At 32.3% G+C, this 22,322-nt stretch overlaps 1 protein-coding gene across 2 annotated transcripts; it reads right to left on the bottom strand.

Annotated features, from left to right (window-relative positions):
- Positions 1 to 288: 288 nt before the first annotated feature.
- Positions 289 to 21,852, bottom strand: LOC114330252 (DENN domain-containing protein 10). Of its 2 annotated transcripts, XM_028279575.2 has the most exons (6): positions 21,543 to 21,852; positions 17,903 to 18,286; positions 15,054 to 15,157; positions 14,202 to 14,291; positions 7,138 to 7,255; positions 289 to 559 (listed from the first exon to the last, which is right to left on the bottom strand). In XM_028279575.2, exons 1-6 carry the CDS (start codon positions 21,574 to 21,576, stop codon positions 303 to 305), a joined length of 987 nt encoding a protein of 328 aa, XP_028135376.1. In that variant the 5' UTR covers positions 21,577 to 21,852; the 3' UTR covers positions 289 to 302. The 2 variants fall into 2 exon arrangements, with proteins under 2 accessions (XP_028135376.1, XP_028135377.1); XM_028279576.1 differs by lacking the exon at positions 17,903 to 18,286 and having other exon boundaries at positions 21,543 to 21,800.
- Positions 21,853 to 22,322: the final 470 nt, after the last annotated feature.

Here is a 22,322-nt window from a genome sequence, read left to right as displayed (position 1 = left end):
ATGATAGCCAAACTTCGGAACGAGGACGGCACCTGAAGAAGAAGAAGAAACAGAAGAATAGAATGAAATGACCACATAGGCTGAATGACAACAAATAGGGTAGTCAGGACAGCGAGAGACGGTTCCCAGTAGGAAGACGATCAGTCGGAAGAACACGAAAACGATGGAACGACAACGTACTAGAGGCGCATTGAAATAACAGACACGAGTCATGTCTATACAAAAAGAAGAAGAAGATGTTATAATTTGTAGGTTATGGTAAGCAGAGGAATAAATAAAATATACAGAGCAATACAAAGAGCTTATATTACCAAAATATTTTCAGTCATGGCTAAATTAATTAAGAATATTGCTAGTTTTTTATTTGACAATTTAGATTCTATGCTGGTAACTTTTATTCCTTCTTCTTTATCGTCGCAAAAGGATTTAAGGTATTTAAAAAGATCCGACGTCTTTCGAGCCACAGCAGTTATCAAATCCTGTTCACTTCCATCACTTTCGGAAAGCTGTACCAGAAAATGGGCGATTTCTTTGTGTAAAGAGCTCATTTGGAAATCATCTATAAGAAAGAAAATGAGGTTTTAAAAGATAAAATATAATACATTACTCCAAGAAATTAACGCAACACCTTAAAAATTAGTCATTTTTGATGTCTCGAATTAGCTAAACCTGTCGTCCGATTTAAGTAATTTTTTAATGTTATAGACTTTTTCTTTAACAATATCGCTGTAATAATATTTTTGCTAGACAGGTAAATTGTCATTATATGCCGGGTGTACCAATCAAACTGTGTTTTCTCAAAAGTTCAACACACCCTGTGGAATATTCTAGCATTTATAAAATTCTGAAATTAAAACCCTCAGAAACAGCCTCAGATTTTCTTAACATTCTGTTTTGTGATTCATTCGCTTCTGTTGGATAACAAAAAAGTTATGTACTAAAGTTATGTACAACTAGCCATATTTTCATCAATACAGGGTGTGCAACAAACTTTAAAGGGTAATTCTATATGAAAAAAAGACATTTTGCTTTATAAACTTATGTCCGTAAAAGCTTCGTTTCTGAGATATGGGGTGTTGAAATATGTCTTAAAACTTTTATTTCTCTAAAGCCGGTTGATCGCAAATGAAACTTGGTGGGTTTTAAGAGATAGTTATTGCGCATTTTTTGACATAAAATTAAGAATTTTATATTCACCATTGGCGTGCATGTGGGTAATATGACCTGTATGCGCGCCAATGGAGAATATAAAATTCTTAATTGTATGTCGAAAAATGCGCAATAACTACCTCTTACAGTTAGTTAGTTATTGCGCATTTTTGCTCCCAAAAACCCAACTATTGCCTCAGGTTTTTTAACATTCTGTTTTTTTTATTCATTCGCTTATGTTGGATAATAAAAAAGTTGGGTATTTAACAATTAGCCATGTTCTTTATCAATACAGGGTGTTTCTAAATAAGTACGGCAAACTATAAGGGGTAATTCTGCATGAAAAAATAATGACAGTTTGCTTTATATACATATGTCCGCAAATGTTTCGTTTCCGAGATACGGGATGTTGAAATTTTCTTTACAAACTGATTATTTATTTATTGCTCTAAAACCGGTTGAGATATGCAATTTTTTTAAATTTGTCATGTTTTAAGAGGTAGTTATTGCTCATTTTTTGACATACAATTAAGAATTTTATATTCACCATTGGCATACATGCGGGTAATATGACCTGTATGTGGTGTATACCATTAAGAGGAGAAAGTTAGAATATCTCTGAAACATAATGAGAAACGGCACTAAATACAGATTACTGAAGGTAATACTTCAAGGCAAAGTATTCGGAAAGCGAGAAATTGGGAGAAGAAGAATATCATGGTTGAACAACCTGAGGAAATGGTTCTCCACAACAACAACTAATCTATTTAAAGCATCAGTTAATAAAATAATTATAGCAAGAATGATTGCCAATATTCGAAACGAATAGGCCCCAAAAGAAGAAGTACTTACATAATTAGAAACACCCTGTATTGATAAAGAACATGGCTAGTTGTTAAAGTACCTAACTTTTTTATTATTCAACATAAGCGAATTTTTTTTATATTTAATCATTTATTAACAATCAGAATTTCATATTCTCTAAGTTAATTTGATAACAAGCACAATAACAAAAATTATAATATAACATAAGCGAATAAATCAAAAAACAGAATGTTAAATAAAACCTAGGGCTATAGTTGGGTTTCAAGTTCAGTATTTTATAGATGCTAGAATATTCCACAGGTTGTGGTGAACTTTTAGAAAAAGACACAGTTTGATTGGTACTCAGTATACAGTGACAATTTACCTGTTTACCTACAACAATTTTATTGCAGCTATATTGTTATAAAGAATAAGGCTATAACATATTAAAAAATCACTCTAATCGGACAATAACTTTAGGAAATTCAAGACATCAAAAATTACCCATGTTTAAGGTGGTGCATTAGTTTCTTGGAGTAGTGTATAAACTACAGGTACAAACTTTGACTTTTAATTGAACTAATTGATCAAAAGCTATTCCTTTTTTATTTTAATCCGTATTAACTACTGAGAGTTAGTAGCAGGTGGGTATACAGTACTAGCCACCCTCAAGTCCCCTCCCCCTCGTATCTTTTGATTAATAATAATAATCTTCTCAAATAGTCATAAGAGGTGACGTAATAGTGATAGATGACGTTACAGAGCCACTTTGGCCGATAATTTTAAATGGGACCTTATGGCAAGTGATATCTCGTTTGAAAGGTTAGATTCCTTTTTATGCTATTTTAATCCAAAGATCTATGACAACAAGGCTACAACCACCAGTGCAATGTAGGCGGCAATTCAACATTGCATCAATGAAATTCAGTCACATTTATGTAAAATAATCAGTCAAGCCTTGAAGATTATTTACCTGATGTGATGTTCCAAACATAACCCTATCTTATGTATCTACGTTATTAGTTATTAGTCAATAAAAAATTACATGAAGAGAGGTATCCATAGTTCACAAGTGTGGTCTAGAGGTAGACAATGCGAAAACGGCGGGTTCGTTAGAAAAAATATTCCCATGATATTATTTTGCATAATCACATTCGTGAGACATCCCAGAATAAGGTTCAAGAAGTCGCCTACGTGAAAAGTGGTCCAATTTTTTTAACAATTTTTTTTAATCAAATTGCAAAAATCAATATTTTTGGCCCGTACAAATATTTGTTAGGTTTCTTGGACCATTATGGACAAAAAAGGTCTCTTGTATTTTTTGTCTAAAGTTGATCGTTTTCGAGTTATAAACAATTTAAAATTGAAAAAAACGAAAAATGGCGATTTTATTGGTTAAAAGTTATTATTATGAAAGTCAGAAAGTGACTAAATCAAAATTTAAAGCCCCCCCCCCCCTACAAGATCCTTAAGAAATTTTTGTCATAATTTTATCACTAAGCTGTTATTTTTAAGTAATAATAATGAGCGCCAGCACGTATTAGGCGGTCGTCTATGGTGAGTGCGAGAGAGATGCCATTCCGGCAGTCCAATGGTGCATCTTACTCGCACTCACTTTTACAGCCGCGTCAATACGCTCTTACGGCTTATTGTTAATAATAAAAATATTAGTAATAAATTAATGACACAAATTTCTTCAGGATCATGTAGGGAGGGGGGGGGGGCTTTAAACTTTGATTTAGTCACTTTCTGACTTTCATAATAATAATTTTTAACAGAGTTATTAAGTCTTAAAAATGGCCAGTTTTGCGTTTTTCAAATTTTAAATTTCTTATAACTCGAAAACCATAAATTTTAGAGAAAAATTACAAGAGACCTTTTTTGTCCAGAATGGTCTAAAAAAACCTAAAAAAATTGTCCAGACCAAAAATATTAATTTCATTAATTTAACTAAAAGAATTGTTAAAAAAAATTTGGACCACTTTTCTCGTTGTCGACTTCTTGAATCTTATTCTAGGGTGTATTACAAATGCGATTATGCAAAAAAATCTCATGGGAATATTTTTTCCAACGAACCCGCCTTGTCTAAGGTAACACAGTACTAAACTCTAAAGCCGATGCCGCAGTGCAGGAAGTTTGCTAGGATGGTGGATGGTAGATACCCGCCTGGCGACCATCCAGCTACTTATACCACGAATAATACAACGACGGTAGCCGCAGTGGCCTCCCACTACCATCTACCCACCCGGTGGTCCGCCAGGCGTCTATCCACCCATATCAGTCGTGTTTGATAATCCATCCGGGTAGCCTCGCTATGGATGAAAGCGTAATAAGTGCTGTGTATAAAATAAGGGCAATTTGGGAGCCATCAGACCCACTTTGTGACGAAACATGGCTTAAAATATGTTTCATTTATTCTTTGCAGTTGCATTAAAAAAAATCCAGTATTCAAGTCAAGTGAATTTAAAAAACAATTTTTGCCGTTAAGTCGATTTTTCTCCACTTTCTGAAAAGTTAAGTGAGTGAGTTTTACCTCTAATATGACGATAAGCTAAAAAACAAACCAAATGTAACGTAACAAATGAAACAAACGATTCCTCAGCAGTCAGTTGGATACTGACTTCTGACTTCATTTCACTCTTTCACTGCGTCCAGGATGCAGCGACCCTCCACCATCCACCTTTCAAATCCACCCTCCAAGCCACCATCTAGCATCCTGCAGTGCGGCATCGGCTTAAGAGATTTTGACACTTCACCGGCTTACACCTTACACCTGAATTGTTCGCAAGATGGTTCCTCCCCATGAAGATGAACAAGCTTAGGATGTTCTTCCATACAGATAATTTTACATAACACACGATTTAAAATCGTTTAAAAGCTTAATTTAAAAATGTTTGTGTAGTAAATTTTTTTTTAACCAATCGATTCTTAATTCTTCCTGTTGGGTCAGTTCTTTGTTGTGTTACTGTATTTGCTGATGATGCCTCGTGTTGGGCCGAAGCGCGTCCTTTTTACGATTTAAATAAAAAAATTTGTGGTACATTCTTAGAGTTTAGTACATACCTACTTTGTTAAAAAAATTACAGTTTAAAAAAACAGTGTTTTCTATTCAATTTAGACTTTTAGTAAATTTTGGAACACCCTTTAAATAAAATTCACGAGGAAAATAGACTTCCTGTAGCTGGCTGTATACCATAAATCACAAAAATACTAGATTTGTTGTAAAAGGTATATTTTAAAATACCCTAAATAAGGGTCACGGCAAAATTACTGGTACTTGAAAGAAAGAGACTGCGGACTATCTACGGGCCTTGCAGAGAAGAGACAGCAGGAGAATGGAGAAGAAGACACAATGATGAACTCCAGACAATATATGGAGATGAAAACGTAGTACGCTACATTAAAGCAAAGAGAATACGATGGGCGGGTCACGTGCTAAGATCAAGTGACGAAAGACTTCTGAACGCCACATTCAGGGAAAGGCCCGATGGAAAAAAGTCGGTTGGTCGCCCAAGAAAGAGATGGAAGGACGCAGTAGCCAGTGATCTACGCAAAATTGGAGTACAGCAATGGGAAATAGCTGCTCAGGACCGACAACAATGGAGGGAAATAGTAAACGCTGGCAAGACTCACATAGAGTTGTAGAGCCAAATGATGATGATGAAGGGTCACATTAAGACAAAACGTTTTCGGATTAAGAAATCATCAGTGTTCTAAAAGCCATAAAATAGCATGCCTGAGCCACCAAAATGTGTTGGGTAAAAACCCTTTAAATGTGAACGGTTATGTTAGGTTACGACATATTTATACATATATAATGGTTAAATTATGTTCCAGATATGCCTGGATGTTACCCAGGGCAACACAGGACTCTTCCCACGTGGTTGGAATTTTTTTGGAGAAATAAAATCTCACATATTGGATATCAATGGCCAGCTGACCTTTAAATAGATAAAAGAAATGACTATCTGTGATCTTTATGGTTTAATTGAAAACAAAAACGATTACACCAAAAACATAGATAATGTTAATAGTACAAGTAGTTCTGGCTTTATCGTCGCTCCCGTTAGGTAAATTATTCCGATTCGATTTTTTTGCACAAACTTACTCAAAAAGAGGTCCTTATATTAAATACACAGGGTATCAGATGGTACCGTGGTCGAAAAATTGTTAAACAATTTTTTTTAACAAATTCACCAAAATAATTTTTCACTTCGAACAATTTTTTTTTTAGATCATTTGGATCATTCTGAGCAAAAAAAGTCTCTTATGATTTTTCTCTAAAATTGATTTTTGTCGAGTTATACGTGATTTAAAATTTGAAAAACGCAAAAATAGGCATTTTCAAGGCTTAATAACTCGGTTCAAAATTAATATTATGAAAGTCGGGAAATGACCAAATCAAAGTTTCAAGTCCTCCCTACAAAATCCTGAAGAAATCTGTGTTATTACTGTATTACAAAGAGATGTTATTTAATTATTAATAATGAGCACTAAGCGCATATTAGGCGGCCGTCAATGGTGAGTGTGAAAGAGATGCACCATTCCGGCCGTCCAATGCTGCATCTCACTCGCACTCACATTGACGGCCTCCTCAATACGCTCTTGGTAATAATTAAAAATAACAGATTAGTAATAAACTAACGACAAAAATTTCTTCAGGATCTTGGAGCGGAGGCTTTAAACTTTGATTGGTGACGTTTCTGACTTTCATAATAATAATTTTTGATCGAGTTATTAAGCCTTGCACATGGTCTTTTTCACATTTTTCAAATTTTAAATCTCGAATAACTCGACAACGATCAATTTTAGAGAAAAATCATTAAGAGACCTTTTTTGCTCCGAATGGCCCAAATGATCTAAAAAAAAATTCCGAAGTGAAAAAATTGTTTTTGTGAATTTGTTTAAAAAAATTATTAAAAAATTGTTCGACCACTGTACCACTTGGCACACTGTGGATTTGCTATAAGGACCTCTTTTTGAGTACCTGAGTTTGTGCAAAAAATCAAATCGGAAGAATTTACGTAACGGGGGCGACGATACAGCCTGGACTAAAGTACTATTACATCAATGTCTCGCTATCTAATTTATACCGAATCGATCACCGGAAAACAGCGTGTGCATTGACCCCAGTGATCGATACGACCTTCACCGACGGTAACAGTTACAATTATTAGCTCCTACCTCTAGCCTTATCAGTAAGTGTTATCGATTGCGATTCTAGATCGATAAATACATCAAATATATTTCTCTGATGTAATAGATTCTTGTTTATTGTACCAATTAAACTATATGTCGACACCTGAAAGTGAGAAAATAAAAATTAATAAACTATACAACATTAAGTGATAAAAACATCATGAGCTAATATAAAAAATATAAGTACAGTGGAACCCCGATAAGTCGGTACCCGATAACCCGGAAGTCCGGCTCACCCGGACCGATTTTCATCAGACAAACATTTCAACAATAAAAATGTATAAACATTCTCAATTTCTTTGCAACACGAAAATGCAGCAGCTGCATAATACTCTGGTTAAATCGGAGAGTGCAAGAAGAGTCTATACCGGTTTCGGAGATCTTTTCCCCCTCATCAGTAGTCCCATATCCTCTTCTCTCCGATTTCTCCACGTATCATACTTTGGGCCCTGCCGAATTGCAAAGAACGATATGTCACAAATGTACTAGAGCCATATACCGAAAAACAAAGTAAGTTATCAATCGAAGTAGCACAGAAAACGACAATAAATATCGTCTCCATACCACCAGATTGACAACAGGTGGAATACTTTCTTTGGTTACACCTGAGATTTTCAAAATTTGTAAATCAAACAGGATGCCGAGGAAATTAAGATGAGAGAATTTTAAATAATTCACTACTCATCTGCTCAGCGTGGTAAAAGTTCCAACAAGAAAGATTCCTTAATACTCCTACAAAAGAGTAAATGAATTAAAAATGTATAAACATTCTCAATTTCTTTGCAGCACGAAAATTCAGCCGCTGCATAATACTCTGGTTAAATCGGAGAGTGCAGGAAGAGTCTATACCGGTTTCGGAGGTCTTTTCCCCCTCATCAGTAGTCCCATATCCTCTTCTCTCCGATTTCTCCACGTATACTTTGGGCCCTTCCGAATTGCAAAGAAAGAAATGTCACGGATGAACTAGAGTCATCTACCGAAAAACAAAGTAAGTTACCCATCGAAGTATCACACAAAACTGAATATCAAAAAGAAAACTGAGAAGATATTTATTGTCGTTTTCTGTGCTACTTCGATTGATAACTTACTTTGTTTTTCGGTAGATGGCTCTAGTTCATCCGTGACATTTCTTTCTTTGCAATTCGGAAGGGCCCAAAGTATGATACGTGGAGAAATCGGAGAGAAAAGGATATGGGACTACTGATGTGGAGGAAAAGACCTCAGAAACCGGTATAGACTCTTCCTGTACTCTCCGATTTATCCAGAGTATTATGCAGCTGCTGCATTTTCGTTTTGCAAAGAAATTGAGAATGTTTATACATTTTTAATTCATTTACTCTTTTGTAGGAGTATTAAGGAATCTTTTCTTGTTGGAACTTTTACCACGCTGAGCAGATGAGTTGTGAATTATTTAAAATTCTCTCATCTTAATTTCCTCGGCATCCTGTTTGATTTATAAATTTTGAAAATCTCAGGAGGTGTAACCAAAGAAATTATTCCACCTACTGTTAATCTGGTGGTATGGAGACGATATTTATTGTCATTTTCTGTGCTACTTCGATTGATAACTTACTTTGTTTTTAATAAAAATGTATGTAATATAATATTTGAGAGATAATGGGTATTTGTGTAATTTAACTATACGACTATACGATAGTAAAAATTACTCATGGCACACGGCGGCAGAGCGACGCTCATTTCTCGGATTATCGGAAAAAACAGGCACCTGTTATTCCTTTGTTTATTTCAAACTGTCTTAGCATTGTTTAAAAAAGAATAAAAGATTATTTAAAAAATTCTTTTTTAAACAATCGTCTTATTCTCCACTGTTCTTAAATAACATAACATCGTTCCGATTGTGACCGTTTTGTGTGTAGTACAGTCGTATTTTAATTATAACGGAGTTTATCTGTAGGTATACCGCCTTTTATTAATTTTTACCATATTCTCCGGCTAGCCCGGATTTTCGATAACCCGGATCGGCCGTGGTCCCGATTAATCCGAGTTAACGAGGTTCCAGTGTATGTAAATACCAAGTTAAGACAAAAAGAAAGTACAGGAAAAGTTAATAAGAGCAGCAGAAACATTTGAAAACAAAAATAGGATCATGTATAATAAGGATTGGACGTCTCCATTACTTTCTATCCTGCCATTCTCCATATCTAAGGCCTCGTCTTTCGATAGCCTCTTCCACTTCATCCCTCCATGATCAACGGGGTCTTCCTGTTGTTCTCTTTCCTACTGGGCTCCAATCTGAAATCTTTGGTATTCATCTGCTACGATCTGCTCTTCTCACGTATACTCTCACGTATTCTCAATATACTCTCCATCAGTTAGGCGTGAAATTCCGACTTAAATCCTTGAGTCTCACCAATTACCTATTTATCGTTCATCATCATCATCATTATTCCTCAACCTCTTGCATCCACTGTTGAATATAGGTCTCCTCCATACTCTTTGATTCTTCTCTATCTTGTGCCTTCTGTATCCAATTTCCCGCTGTTTTCCTCAAATCATCCAACCATCTTTTTGGTTGTCTACCTCGATGTCTTTTATCTTCTCTAGTTATCCACTCTGTGAGTCTTTTGGTCCGCCCATTACCATTTAAACGTGCTCCATGTCCATAGTCCAAGTAATGAAGCTTAAAATAGGACAAAACCTCGCAATTTTTACAGAATGGATCGATTTTCTTGAAAATTTGAAAGTAAGTAGTGGATAGTCCAAGGATCAAAATCTATATGATGCCGAAAGGCACTTTTACCATGGGGGTGGTGGCCACCCCATCTCGGGGTGGCAATTTGTTATTATATTTTGACCGCAAAAGTTGGTAAAAACATTCATTCTAAGCAAAAAACGTTCTATACTTTTTTTGATAAAATTAATAGTTTTCGATTTATTCTCTATCGATTGGTGGGCTAAGTGTTGGTTTTATATCTAAAAAATCAATGTTTTTAATAAGCTTTCTACTAATAACTCCAAAAGTTTTCGTTTTATCAAAACAACTTTAACTTTACTTAACAAAAATGTACCTTTTGAAAAAATAAACAAAACCGTTTTTTTATTTTTTTTTAGACCAATGGTAATCGAGCTATACGTTATTAGCTTTTTTTCGTCAAATTCTAAATATTGTAGTTTCAAAGTCAAAAGACGGGAAAACTATGAATTTTTCGAGGATAACTTGTTCAAACTAATTTAAAGTATTTAAAAATATCTATCTAAAGCAACGTGTCTCCAGCTCAAAAATTAAGAGACTTATTGAAATAATGAAAAAAATGTCGGTCCTTATTGTTTTCAGCGAAAAAGTGATCCGAAGCAACCCCCTAATCACCACCCTAATTAAAATTAGTCGTAGACCTTATTTGGTATTCTTTATTTATGTATTATTAATAGATTCTAGAAGTTTGACCGGTTTAGAATGATTAGTTTTTAAGATCAACAGGTAGCAACAAACGCGGTCCAAGATTGCGGCTGTAATTTTAAATATTTTGTCGAGATATTTCGCACACATATTCGTAATATAATAAAGAATGGCGATACAGAGCCCAATTTGAGAAATATATTAGTATGTGGAAATTACTCTGTAATTAAATACAATATTAAAAAAAACGAGCCCGTACCGCCATTAAGAAGAAGAAAAATACACTTTCTTCAAATAAACTTTTTTATCCCATGCCTAGATTTTGTGTCATTTTGGACCTACTAAAATGTTTATTTCTAACAAGAAATCGAACATATTATAACTAATAACTAATTAGGCAACATAGAGAAATTGTCATTTTGACAAACCTGCGTCAGATTTTCTCTTATCTGTTCTGTTATCTTTATCGATATCTGTTCAGTGCAGTAGTATATTATTTTAAGAATTCGTTATTGTTATTTCATAGGATAGTACTGTTTATTTATAGTTAATTTATTACATTTTTGTGTAATAGAACGAAGTTGTTGGCCTATTTGAACAAATAGATTATTGTTAATTGTGAGTTTTAGTTATATGTAAGTATATTTTACATAGAAATATTTCGAATTATAATGCGAGTATATAAAGCTAGAGTGCCTTTGGCGCTCTATGAACTAAATAAAATAAGACGGCTCTTGTTGCGCTTCACAACGAAATGATTATTTATTATTATTATTTCGTGTAAATACCTATGTTAACATAAAATTTTCACCTATTTTGGTTTATTTTTATAAATATTTATTTACTAATAACAAAATTGTTTTCTATTACTTCCATTTAGCGCGCTTATGAGTATAATTGTCAAAATATTGATCTTAGATAATGTCAAAAATTACCACTGTTGCCAAAGTTTCGCAGACCTTACGAAAAAAGGTATGATACTATCTCCCACAGTTATACAGGGTGTCCCGAAAAGATTGGTCATAAATTACACCACACATTCTGGGGTCAAAAATAGTTCGATTGAACCTAACTTACCTTAGTACAAATGTGTTTATAAAAAAAGTTACAGCCCTTTGAAGTTACAAAATAAAAATCGATTTTTTGCTATATATCGAAAACTATTAGAGATTTTTTATTGAAAATGGACACGTATTATTCTTATGACAGGAACATCTTAAAACAAAATTATAGTTAAATTTGTCCACCCCATAAACATTTTATGGGGGTTTTGTTCCCTTAAACCCTCCCAAACTTTTGTGTACGTTCCAAGTAATTCATTATTGTAGTACCGTCAGTTAAACACAGCGTTTTTAAAACTTTTTTGCCTCTCCGTATTTTTTCGATAAGCCAGTTTTTATCGAGATGCGGCTAATTTTTTAATATATTTACATAGAAATTGTGTTGGGGTTTTGTTCCTTTAAACCCCCCAAATGTTTGTGTACGTTCCAATTAAACTATTATTTTGGTACCATTAGTTAAACACAGTGTTTTTAAAACTTTTTTGCCTCTTAGCATTTTTTCATAAGTCACCTTTTATCGAGATGTGGCTTCTTTATTAAAATATGCCTGAAAATATATATTACAAATAAATTTTCAGATTATTAACAGGTCTCTATAATCGTACTTAACCATAATATACAAATATGTGGTGGAATCGACAAATATTCAAAATATCTCGATAAACACTGGTTTATCGAAAAAGTACTAAGAAGCAAAAAAGTTTTAAAAACAGTGTGTTTAACTAGTGGTGCCAAAATAATAATTTAATTAGAACGTACACAAAAGTTTGGGTGGGTTTAAGGGAACAAAACCCCCATAAAATTTTTATGGGGTGGACAAATTTCACTATAATTTTGTTTTAAGATGTTCCTGTCATAAGAATGATACGTGTCTATTTTCAATAAAAAATCTCTAATAGTTTTCGATATATTGGAAAAAATCTATTTTTATTTTGTAATTTCAAAGGGCTGTAACTTTTTTTATGAACACATTTGTACTAAGGTAAGTGAGGTTCAATCAACCTATTTTTAACCACAGAATCTGTGGTATAATTTATGACCATTCTTTTCGGGACACCCTGTATTGATAACGCGCTACTGTAGGCTCTTAAAAGCGAATAACGAGTTTTGTAGTTTGGAAAAAAATGGACTTCTCTTCAGAATAGAAAGATTAACATCATAAATACGAAAAACTGTTTTAATATGAGATTGTAGCTTATTTAATTCCAAAGAACTTGGTTTACAAAATTTTTTTCTACGGCAAAAATTGAGTGAGCTATTGACAATTAAAACTTGTAATAACATGCAAAAACCACCTTTACCAACCCTTTGGAAGTCGCCTCTTTTTGCTACTGAGGACTCTAAATGGATTTAATATACTTATAGTCCTTGTAAAAACCTACAAAATTCTATTTTGCCAAACTTTCTAAGATGAAAAATAAAAAAGTTACGGTTAAAAAATCAATATATTTTTTTGAAAAAAAAAAAAGGAGAAATCCAATTGGGATCATAATAATGTAAGTTAGCGGTGTTTTTAGTGATTGGCATTATTCATTCTTCTTTATTTATGTATTATTAATAGATTCTAGAACTGGCTTGACTGGCTTAGAATTATTAGTTTTTAAAAAACTGGGGTTACAAGCGAATAACAAATTTTTGTAGTTTGGTAAAAAATGCCATTTTTTTCAGGATAGAAAGATTAGCATCAGAGATACGAAAAAATGTGTAAATATGAAATTGTAGGTTATTTAATTCTCAAGAACTGTGTTTGAAAAAATTTTTTCTACGGCAAAAATTGAGTGAATAGTAAACGAGAATATTGAAAAATATTGATTTTTTCGATATTAAACTAACGCTTTCGATAGCGAATAAATCGAAAACTGTTAATTGTACCAAAAAATGTATTTTTTGCTTAAAATTAATGTTTTTCGAAACTTTTGCGATAAAAATATAATAAAAAATTTCCACCCCCGAGATGGGGTGGCAACCACCCCCATGGTAAAAGCGCCTTTCCTCGTCATATATATATTTTGATCCCTTAACTATCTACTACTTATTCTCAAATTTTGAAGCAAATCGATCCATTATGTAAAAATTGCGAGGTGAAAAGCTTCGGTTCCAGGACTACAGCCCATCTCCATTTGGTTTGTGCAATTTTTTCTGTAACATCGGTCATTTTGGTCCTCCCTCTCCCTATCCCATTTGATCTATTTGATATCATATCTCTTCTCATTTGATATCATATCTCTTCTTGGTATTTCCAACATTGCTCTTTCCATTTTTCTTTGGGTTATTCTCAATTTGTTTGCAGAATGTTTAGTCAAAGTTATGGTTTCGGAACCACATATTACAGGTAGTATGCACTGATTGTAAACTTTTTCTTGAAGAAAATCCAGGAGCGTCATTTGAAATTTTTCTAGGGGGGGCAAACATTATATATACAATACATTATATATGCAAACATAATACAAAATTGATCATTTTTTGTAAATTTCAGTCATTTTCAGGGTCAGGGGGGGGGCAAATGCCCCCTGACCCTATCAAATGGCGCCCCTGAGCAAATCGGAAGCGTTTTAAAGTACCTTCTAAAAGGAACGCTACCAATTTGCTATTTATCGTTAATATTCGTTAATAAGTGAAAGATATGTTACCTCTTTAATTTCCGATAAACTATTTGCTAAGGGTAGTAGCAGATCTTCTGGTTTTCTTATCAATACAAGTTTGGTGATTGAAGCTAACCCCTAAAAATTTTTGTTATTATTGTATATTAAAAGTATATTTAACATTGTTATTGTATAAAGCTTTCGATAAAGTCTGGCATGAAAATTTAGTACATGAGTTGAAAAGTTTTTTGCCCAAATAGTACTCACAACTTTTGCAGTCGTATATAAATGAAAGGCATTTTATAAATAAGGAGGAAAACTGCTTTTCAGACTCAAAAGAAATAAGAGCAGGTGTTCCACAAGCTAGTGTGTTGGTCCTGTCCTATACCTAATATACACGTGTGATATTCCTGTACTGATAGACAACACAGCTGATACTTTTGCTGATGATACAATTATTCAAGCAGTAGGGACGGCTAGTGAAGAGGCGACCAACGAGATCCAAATAGCAATTAACCAAATCCATACATGGACAAAAAAAAATGAAGAATATATACCAGTAATAATCTATACATGATTATTACTGGTATTTATGACTATGACACATTAGAAGAAGTGAAGAATCTGAATGTTGACGAATATAACGCAGGGCAAAATCAAAGGCAGAAGAAGTGTAGGAAGATGTAAAATTTCGTGGTATCCCAAACTCAGTGAATGGGTTGGCTGTAAGTTCAGTTGAATTTTTCAGAGACGTAACAAACAAAATTATAAAATTACAATTACCATAATAATCTCCAAGCTCCGATAGAAGCAGAACTTCAAGAAGAAGGAATGAAGAAAACAAAAGAAGAATTCTGTCATTTTTGACGATTTACACTATTTTTAAAATTTCTAACTTACTTCTTGTAAATCCTCTACGCTGGAATGGTAGACTAGTATTTGTTTCTTTAATAATAGGGCATTATATATTAAAATTGTTTCTAATCCCAAAGACTTGATTAGTCCTGAAACACAATTGATTTTTTACTTAATAAGTGTTTTGGTAGGGGAGGAATGTATGCTAAATTTGCAATTACTCGACCGTTGTGGGAACCTATTTGGTTCTGAATATTAGCTCCAAAAACCAAAAAAAGTTAAGTAAAGTTTTCCATTGAAGTAGGGACTTTCCATTTTTTAATTTAATTTTCCATTTCCAACAATCGATTTCTCCGATTTAGGGGAGTGCAATTAGAACGAAAACATGCATTGTTTCGGAAAAATTCAAACAAGCTTATATTTTTCTAAAACTTTTTTTGTTAGTTTATATACATGTTAAAGTAAAAAGTTCTACTCGCAGATTTGGCCGCTAATTGTTAATTAATTGTTTAAACAATAACAATTTTTTTGTATAAATAATTTTGAAAATATCGATAAATTTATTATTCTACTTTGATCAAATTGTTTCTATTTTGTTACACTGGATAGTCAAAAATCTAAAACTCAACCATCAGATATCAAATTTTATCAATTTTATACGAGTTATGTCAAAAATATGAATTTCGTTAAAGAGTAAAGTACCTTTATATTCCAGAATATCAAAAAATGCTGTTATGAAAAGTTGTTTGAAAATAAAAACTATGTCTAAATATACAATTACATCATTCTAACCGAAAAAAAATTTCAATTTTTTCTCAAATTACGGATACTCATCATCATTTTATTACAATTATGATAATTATTTTATTATCACTTTTACGAAAAAAAGTTATTCCTCATAAAATGCTCTCCCTGGTCTAAAATCTAAGATACAATCATCATATATCAAACTTTTTTAATTTTATACGAGGTATGTAAAAAATATGAATTTTTCTTAAGAGTTAAGTGCCTGTATTATTCACAATATTTTAATTAGAAAGAAGTAATTAAACACTAAAACAAATTTTTTTAGTTCCAAACAACTTTTCTTAATAATAATTTTCGATATTGTGAAATGTAAAGGTACTTTACTCTTGAGTGAAATTCATATTTTTTGACATACCTCGTATAACATTAATTAAATTTGATACTTGATGATTGCATCTTAGATTATATACGATGCAGAGTATTTTATAAAGAATAACTTTTTTTCGTAAAACTGATAATAAAAAAGTTATCAATAGGTTCCAAGTTACCCAGACATACTGTATAAGAGCTAAAAAAAATTTTTTTTTGCTGAACATTTATTATTGTTGAAGCTTATTATTAAATGTATTTTAGGTGTGTTTTACAGAAAAAAGTTTTGATCACTTTGTATAAACATTTTTTTAGCTGGTAATTTTCGGTTTTTATATTACATTTTTGTTATCTTTCTTATTCTTCTTAAAAAGAAATAGTTTTTTTCATTTCTAAAGTAAAATAATTTAGTGCATTTTAAAGATTACATCCTAAGCTTTAAAAAAGCACTTATAAAACTGTAATAGATCTGCTCAAACTTGAGTAATACCGTCTTAAAATTGTGGTAATTTTAGATAACTACGAAGACATCAAAAATTACACTTTTTGAGACGTCATATCATTTGAATTAAATTTTTGAGATTTTTTTTGAATAAAACATCATTTAGTAAGATACTTGAAAGGTAAGTTGTGCAAAATTGACAGTTTTATAAGAAAAATTGTATTAGTTACACATTTTTAAATCATTTTTAAACAAAATTCATGTAAGGCTCATTTTCCGCCCACACCGTACTTATGCCCATACATTTTATTTCTTTCTATTATAATCATAAGATAGCTCAACTATTCTTTTTTCGTGTCCAATTTGTATAATTTCATTTGATCCATTAGTTAAAGAATTACATTAAAATAGCTCAACCATGCACTTCGCCGAACTCTAGTTTATAGTGCGCCAATGTTTGTGAGAAGGGTGACTTTAGCGTTATAAATAAAAAATTATAGAAGATACAGATTTAATTTTAGAATATTCTTTATATAAGGTTTTTTTTTTAATTTTCTGAATTTTCCAATGGTCAGTTTTTTTCTAAAATTTATATTTTCGGAGTTATTTAAAAAACATCTAATTTCGTAGTTCCTTTGTTTAATAAAAAATGAAGCACCCACTTCTTGAGTAGAACTTTTTGATATGTTGTTTATTAAACATTTCTTAATGAAATTACAAAAACTTCTATCTTGTTTAATTTTTTCCGAAGTGAAAATCTATATGCACTCCCCTAATTATAGCGCTATCTATCCATAATGTGAAAAAATGTCTCGAATAAAAGTTACTTATTTTTATTCAAGGAATCCAAATCTGCTGTAAAAATGGGGCTCTTTAAGACTTTAAAGTAACCCCCCACCCGCCTTCATGGGGGGTCGTGTTTGGTATCATTCGATAGATTTTTAAAAATAATTGAACACGTATTTTTTAGTTTTTCGATCTGACGTTTATTTCTCGAAATATTCGCTTTTTTCTTGTTGTGCAACTTTGTGACTCCCATTTCCTTACGCCCTGCTCAAACCGTCAGATTTTATTTTTTAAATATGCACTGTTCCGCATGTACTTAACTTACCTTATCTTAATCTGACGATTTCGAGTTTTTCTAAAGATAGATTTGTTTTCGGGCCCCCTTTAACGAACTCCCCTGTATTAAGATCCAATTTATTATGGTAGAGGTAATATATTTACAGGGTACAAGGATTCTTCCGATATGATAATCTGACGCGCTCGAGTAACTGCAAAAATCCCCGCTTGGGCTCCCCTACCATTTTCTATGATCGTTATAAACTTTAGTTACCTTTTAAATTGGTTTTCCAGGTGAAGTTATTTAAACTAATAAAATCATCGTTATCGTAAATTCCATTTTTGGTATAGATCTGCAAATAAAGTTTGACCAGGTCTGCTCCACTTCCACTGCGACTGTATTGTGCAGCAAACAAATCACATAGTGTTTCATATAACTTTGGTTGAAAGCATTGCGATACAACAATTACAGCAGCTGCTTTATCGTTGTTAACAATAAATTGTTTAATATGTATCCATTGTTTTCCTAATCTTTTGAAATAAAACAGTCCACAGGCTTCTACTCCGTGGGAAAAGCAAGTTTTTATTAAAACAGTCTTAAGTTCATCGCTGATTGATGGATAGTTCCAAGTTATGAGATTTTCGGTATTTTCTTTCTCTAGAAAATATGTTTTTTGCCTTTAGATTTACAGCTAGTTATTTGTAATCAAAATTCAATCAATAGTACGTTATCAATTGTTATAAATTTATTGGTGAGCATTACTCCAGCATTAACATGGTGTGAGAAATCAAAATAGATTACATTATGAGTAATAAAAAATTCCATAACAACATAACATCAGTAAAGACTTACTCAGAAGCCGATGCCAAGCCAGACACTGATTGAAAAAATTAGGCTCAAGATAAAAAAAAATTGACGTAAGTAGTGTCAACCCAAAATACAACATCAGAAAAGCTAAGAATTGGAAGAAAAAGGTATAAAAATTTGTGGACAACGCTTGAATCATCTAAATCTAAGGTACGCTAATGACATCGTATTGATAACCGATAAAAAAGAAGAATTGTTTGAAATGATGAAAGAACTGACAATGAAGCTGAAAAGATGGCCTTAATATGAATTACAGCAAGACCAAAATCATAACAAATACAGATAAGGACATCACAATGGGGATTGGACAACATGAAATAGAACAAGTTCACGATTATAGATATATACCTGGGTCAAATTATAAAACTTAACTAGGAAAACCAAACAGCAGAGATCAAAAGGCGAGTAAGACTGGCATGGGCGGCATTTGGCAAACTAAGCTACATCCTTAAAAATAAAAGATATCCACAACATCTTAAGATCAAGGTCTACAATCAATGCGTACTTCCTGTTCGCACTTGTGGTTCTCAAACGTGGACATTTACGAAAGCAAACATGGACAAAATCATAAAAACGCAAAGAGCAATGGAAAGACAAATGATGCACATGAGACTAATGGATAAACAGAGAAGCGAGTGGAAAAGAGAGAATACAAAAGTTAGGGATGTTACACAAGAAGTTGCAAAATTGAAATTGAGATTTTCCGGACTGCCGGACACAATATAAAACAAAAAGGAGAACAAAATTCTTATAAATTCTACGTTATTATACGAAGTAGACGCTAGAATGGGCAAAAAATTCGAGATTATTAACGTAATCAAAGAGCGCAAATTTGAATATCTTGGCCGTGTAATGAAAAATGCACAGATACATAGCTAGTTGCAACTCATTATTCAGGGCAAGGTATTTGGAAAGAGGGACCAAGGAGAAGAGCAATACATTGGCTCCATAACCTGAGAAATTGGTTGAATGCGTCTACAACCGGACTATTATGAATCACAAAGTTAGGATTATTAATGTTTCTAAAAACAAGTTTCATGCTTTAATAATTATTGATATTCAATTTCTGTGGAATAGGGATTATTGAGAAAACACCGGTTTTCGGTTATACCGTTTTTTTTTTGCTTACGGTTTAACCTGGCGGTTATAACCGGCCAAAAAACCGGTTTTTCTAAAAACCGGTTTTCGGTTTTTTAATCCAATAAGTTACAATGTTACATTTACAATGCATCAATTAATGATGCAAGTTTAATTTACCATTTAAAAATATAATCCTCTAAAATACCCACCATTTTTTCTCTCCTCCCAAACCAAAAAAATTCCCCAACCATTTTAACCTATAAAAAATTTCCCAGACTCTTTCCAATAGAATTTAAAAAAAATAATATCAACATAAATATTTTACTTAAAAATTAAAAATGTATTTATCATGTATTACTTTTAAAACGTTTGTATATTTGTATAATAGGTACATTATAACTCATTTAATACTTCCTGTATGGGTGTATCGTTTGAAAACGTAGGAAAATCCTTGGAGATTCGTATTCGTAATCGGTAATGCGATATTCATAGTCAGAACATTATTTTTGGTAATCAGAAAAAGTTATTCGCCCACTTTCAATGTTAAGAGTCAAGTGTGAAAAATAGATGATGTTTGTTTGCGTCTACTTCAACCAGATCACTTCTTATGTAAATATTATGATTACAAATACCTTTTCAACGAAATATTATAATAAAACTTAATTGTTTCTGGCTGATGTGAGTTTTCACTTTCAGTTTGCTTCTGTATTTATAAAATAAAATTTTAATTATGGTTATGTTTGGAATAATTACTTGAGAACAATAATTATGAGTGGAATCCAAAATAATACCTAACGTAATCCTAATCACCGTAAAAACCTAATAATCGGTTTTTACTTTAAAAAGAAAAAACCGGTTATAACCGGGACAAAAAAACAACCGGCAAAACCGGTTATTGCGAAGTAAAAAAACCGACTTTAGGTTAAACCGGTAGGTTTTTCCCATCCCTACTGTGGAACCCATTCAGACCCTATTTTACTTTAAATCAGGCCCGAGGCACTACACAATTTTCGGACCCCTAAATATAATTCAATAATAATAACTTTTTTAAATATATTAATTATTTAATAGAAATATAGTTGCACAAGAAAATAAAATTTTTATTAACAATAAATAAAATTCATATTTAAGCAATTAAACATTGTTTAAGGGGATAGGCGCAAACATTCGGCTTCAATGCTATTTAAATGCATTCGTTTTTTTCGAAGTCTGAGAAAACTAATAAGTATTTTTGAAAAATTTAAACGCAGAATGAAAGATTACGTTACTACCGAGGGCCAAAAGTCCTTAAAATCATCGATAATGTTTATTTTAATTACAGTTACAGGGGTCAAAAAAAGAGAAAATTGAGTGTGATTTTTAATTTTAAATACATATCCTATTCAAAAGAAGCTTTTTATTTATTTTAAGGTACATTCGGCCTTCGGTAATAATGTAATCTTTCGTTCTGCGTCTAAATTTTTTTCAAATATTTATTAGTTTTTTGAGGATTCGAAAAAATGAATGCATTTAAAGAGCATTGAAACCGAAAGTTTGCGCCTATCCACTTAATTATAACTCTAATGGTTATCATTTATCATTGCCTGTTCGTAAAATGAAAGAATTTTGAAAATTTGTTTTGTTATTGTAATAAACATGTTTTGTTTGGTGATCTTTCCGGGCCCCATTCAAATACGGGCCCGAGGCAGGTGCCTCATGGGCCTAGTGGTAAAATAGGCCCTAAACCCATTTCATAAAATGTTAGTTTGACTGATCTTAAGGGACTTAAGGCATACCATCATACCATAAAGTCGTTTTGTTATTATCGATTCTTTACGAATGAAAAAATTATGTAGTTTTATAGGACTAACACGAATGTTTTTATACATATATCAGTGTATGTAATGTAACATGGTTAAAGTAGGTATTACTCATGTTGAAATTATGTCACACATAGATACGTTATCAATAAGTTTTTGCTACTTACCAAGTACATGAAAGGATGTTGGTTTAAAAAACATTGCTAAATTAACATTAAAATGAAACAACAAAACAATACATACTATTAAAACAAATCTAAAATCAGTCACGATCACGATTTGAGGCGAAGTTGAACAACAAAAAAAAAACAAAGTGAATCTAGCTAATAACAAGTGGTACTGTTTACTAATAAATAAAGTCAACCAATGTCGACGACAGAGTTAAACAGATGGAATGTGACGTCGTGGTTGTGTGATAGAAATGGAATGTTGTGCGCCGCGCGCCGTATTCAATTGTTTCCTATTCGTTTTTAGTTATATGGTTTCCTTTCACAGCGGTTTGGTTTATATAATAGAAACGAGAGTCGTTTTTTTAACAATGAATCGACCTTTTTGACATTAAGGATACACTGAAATAAAATTATATAAGATATTATGATCAGTAGACCAGGGCGCATCTGTAAAAATATTAGTACATTTGGACGTTGAGAGGTGACTCAAATTTTTTTGCAGAAATTGCTTAAAAATAAATCAAATAATAATATTTGAGTTATCCTCCCTCTCAAAAAGGTCCGGAACATTGTTTAAATAATCAAAATGTCAAAAAATCAAGGAAAAATTCGATTTTTTTCTTCGTTTTTTGATTATAACTTTAAAAGTATTTATTTCCGAGAAAAGTTGTACTAACATAAAAGTTGAGTAATTAAATTTCCTATAATATAGAATTGGTTGAAAATTTAAAAAATAGTCACCCTTGTTGCAAAATAGCAATAATTGCGAAAAAACCA

This window comes from Diabrotica virgifera, chromosome 4 (genome assembly GCF_917563875.1).
Source record: "Diabrotica virgifera virgifera chromosome 4, PGI_DIABVI_V3a".
Lineage (NCBI taxonomy): Eukaryota > Metazoa > Arthropoda > Insecta > Coleoptera > Chrysomelidae > Diabrotica > Diabrotica virgifera.
The sequence above is the reverse complement of the archived record's forward strand: the minus strand, read 5'-3'. Positions and strand labels throughout refer to the sequence as shown.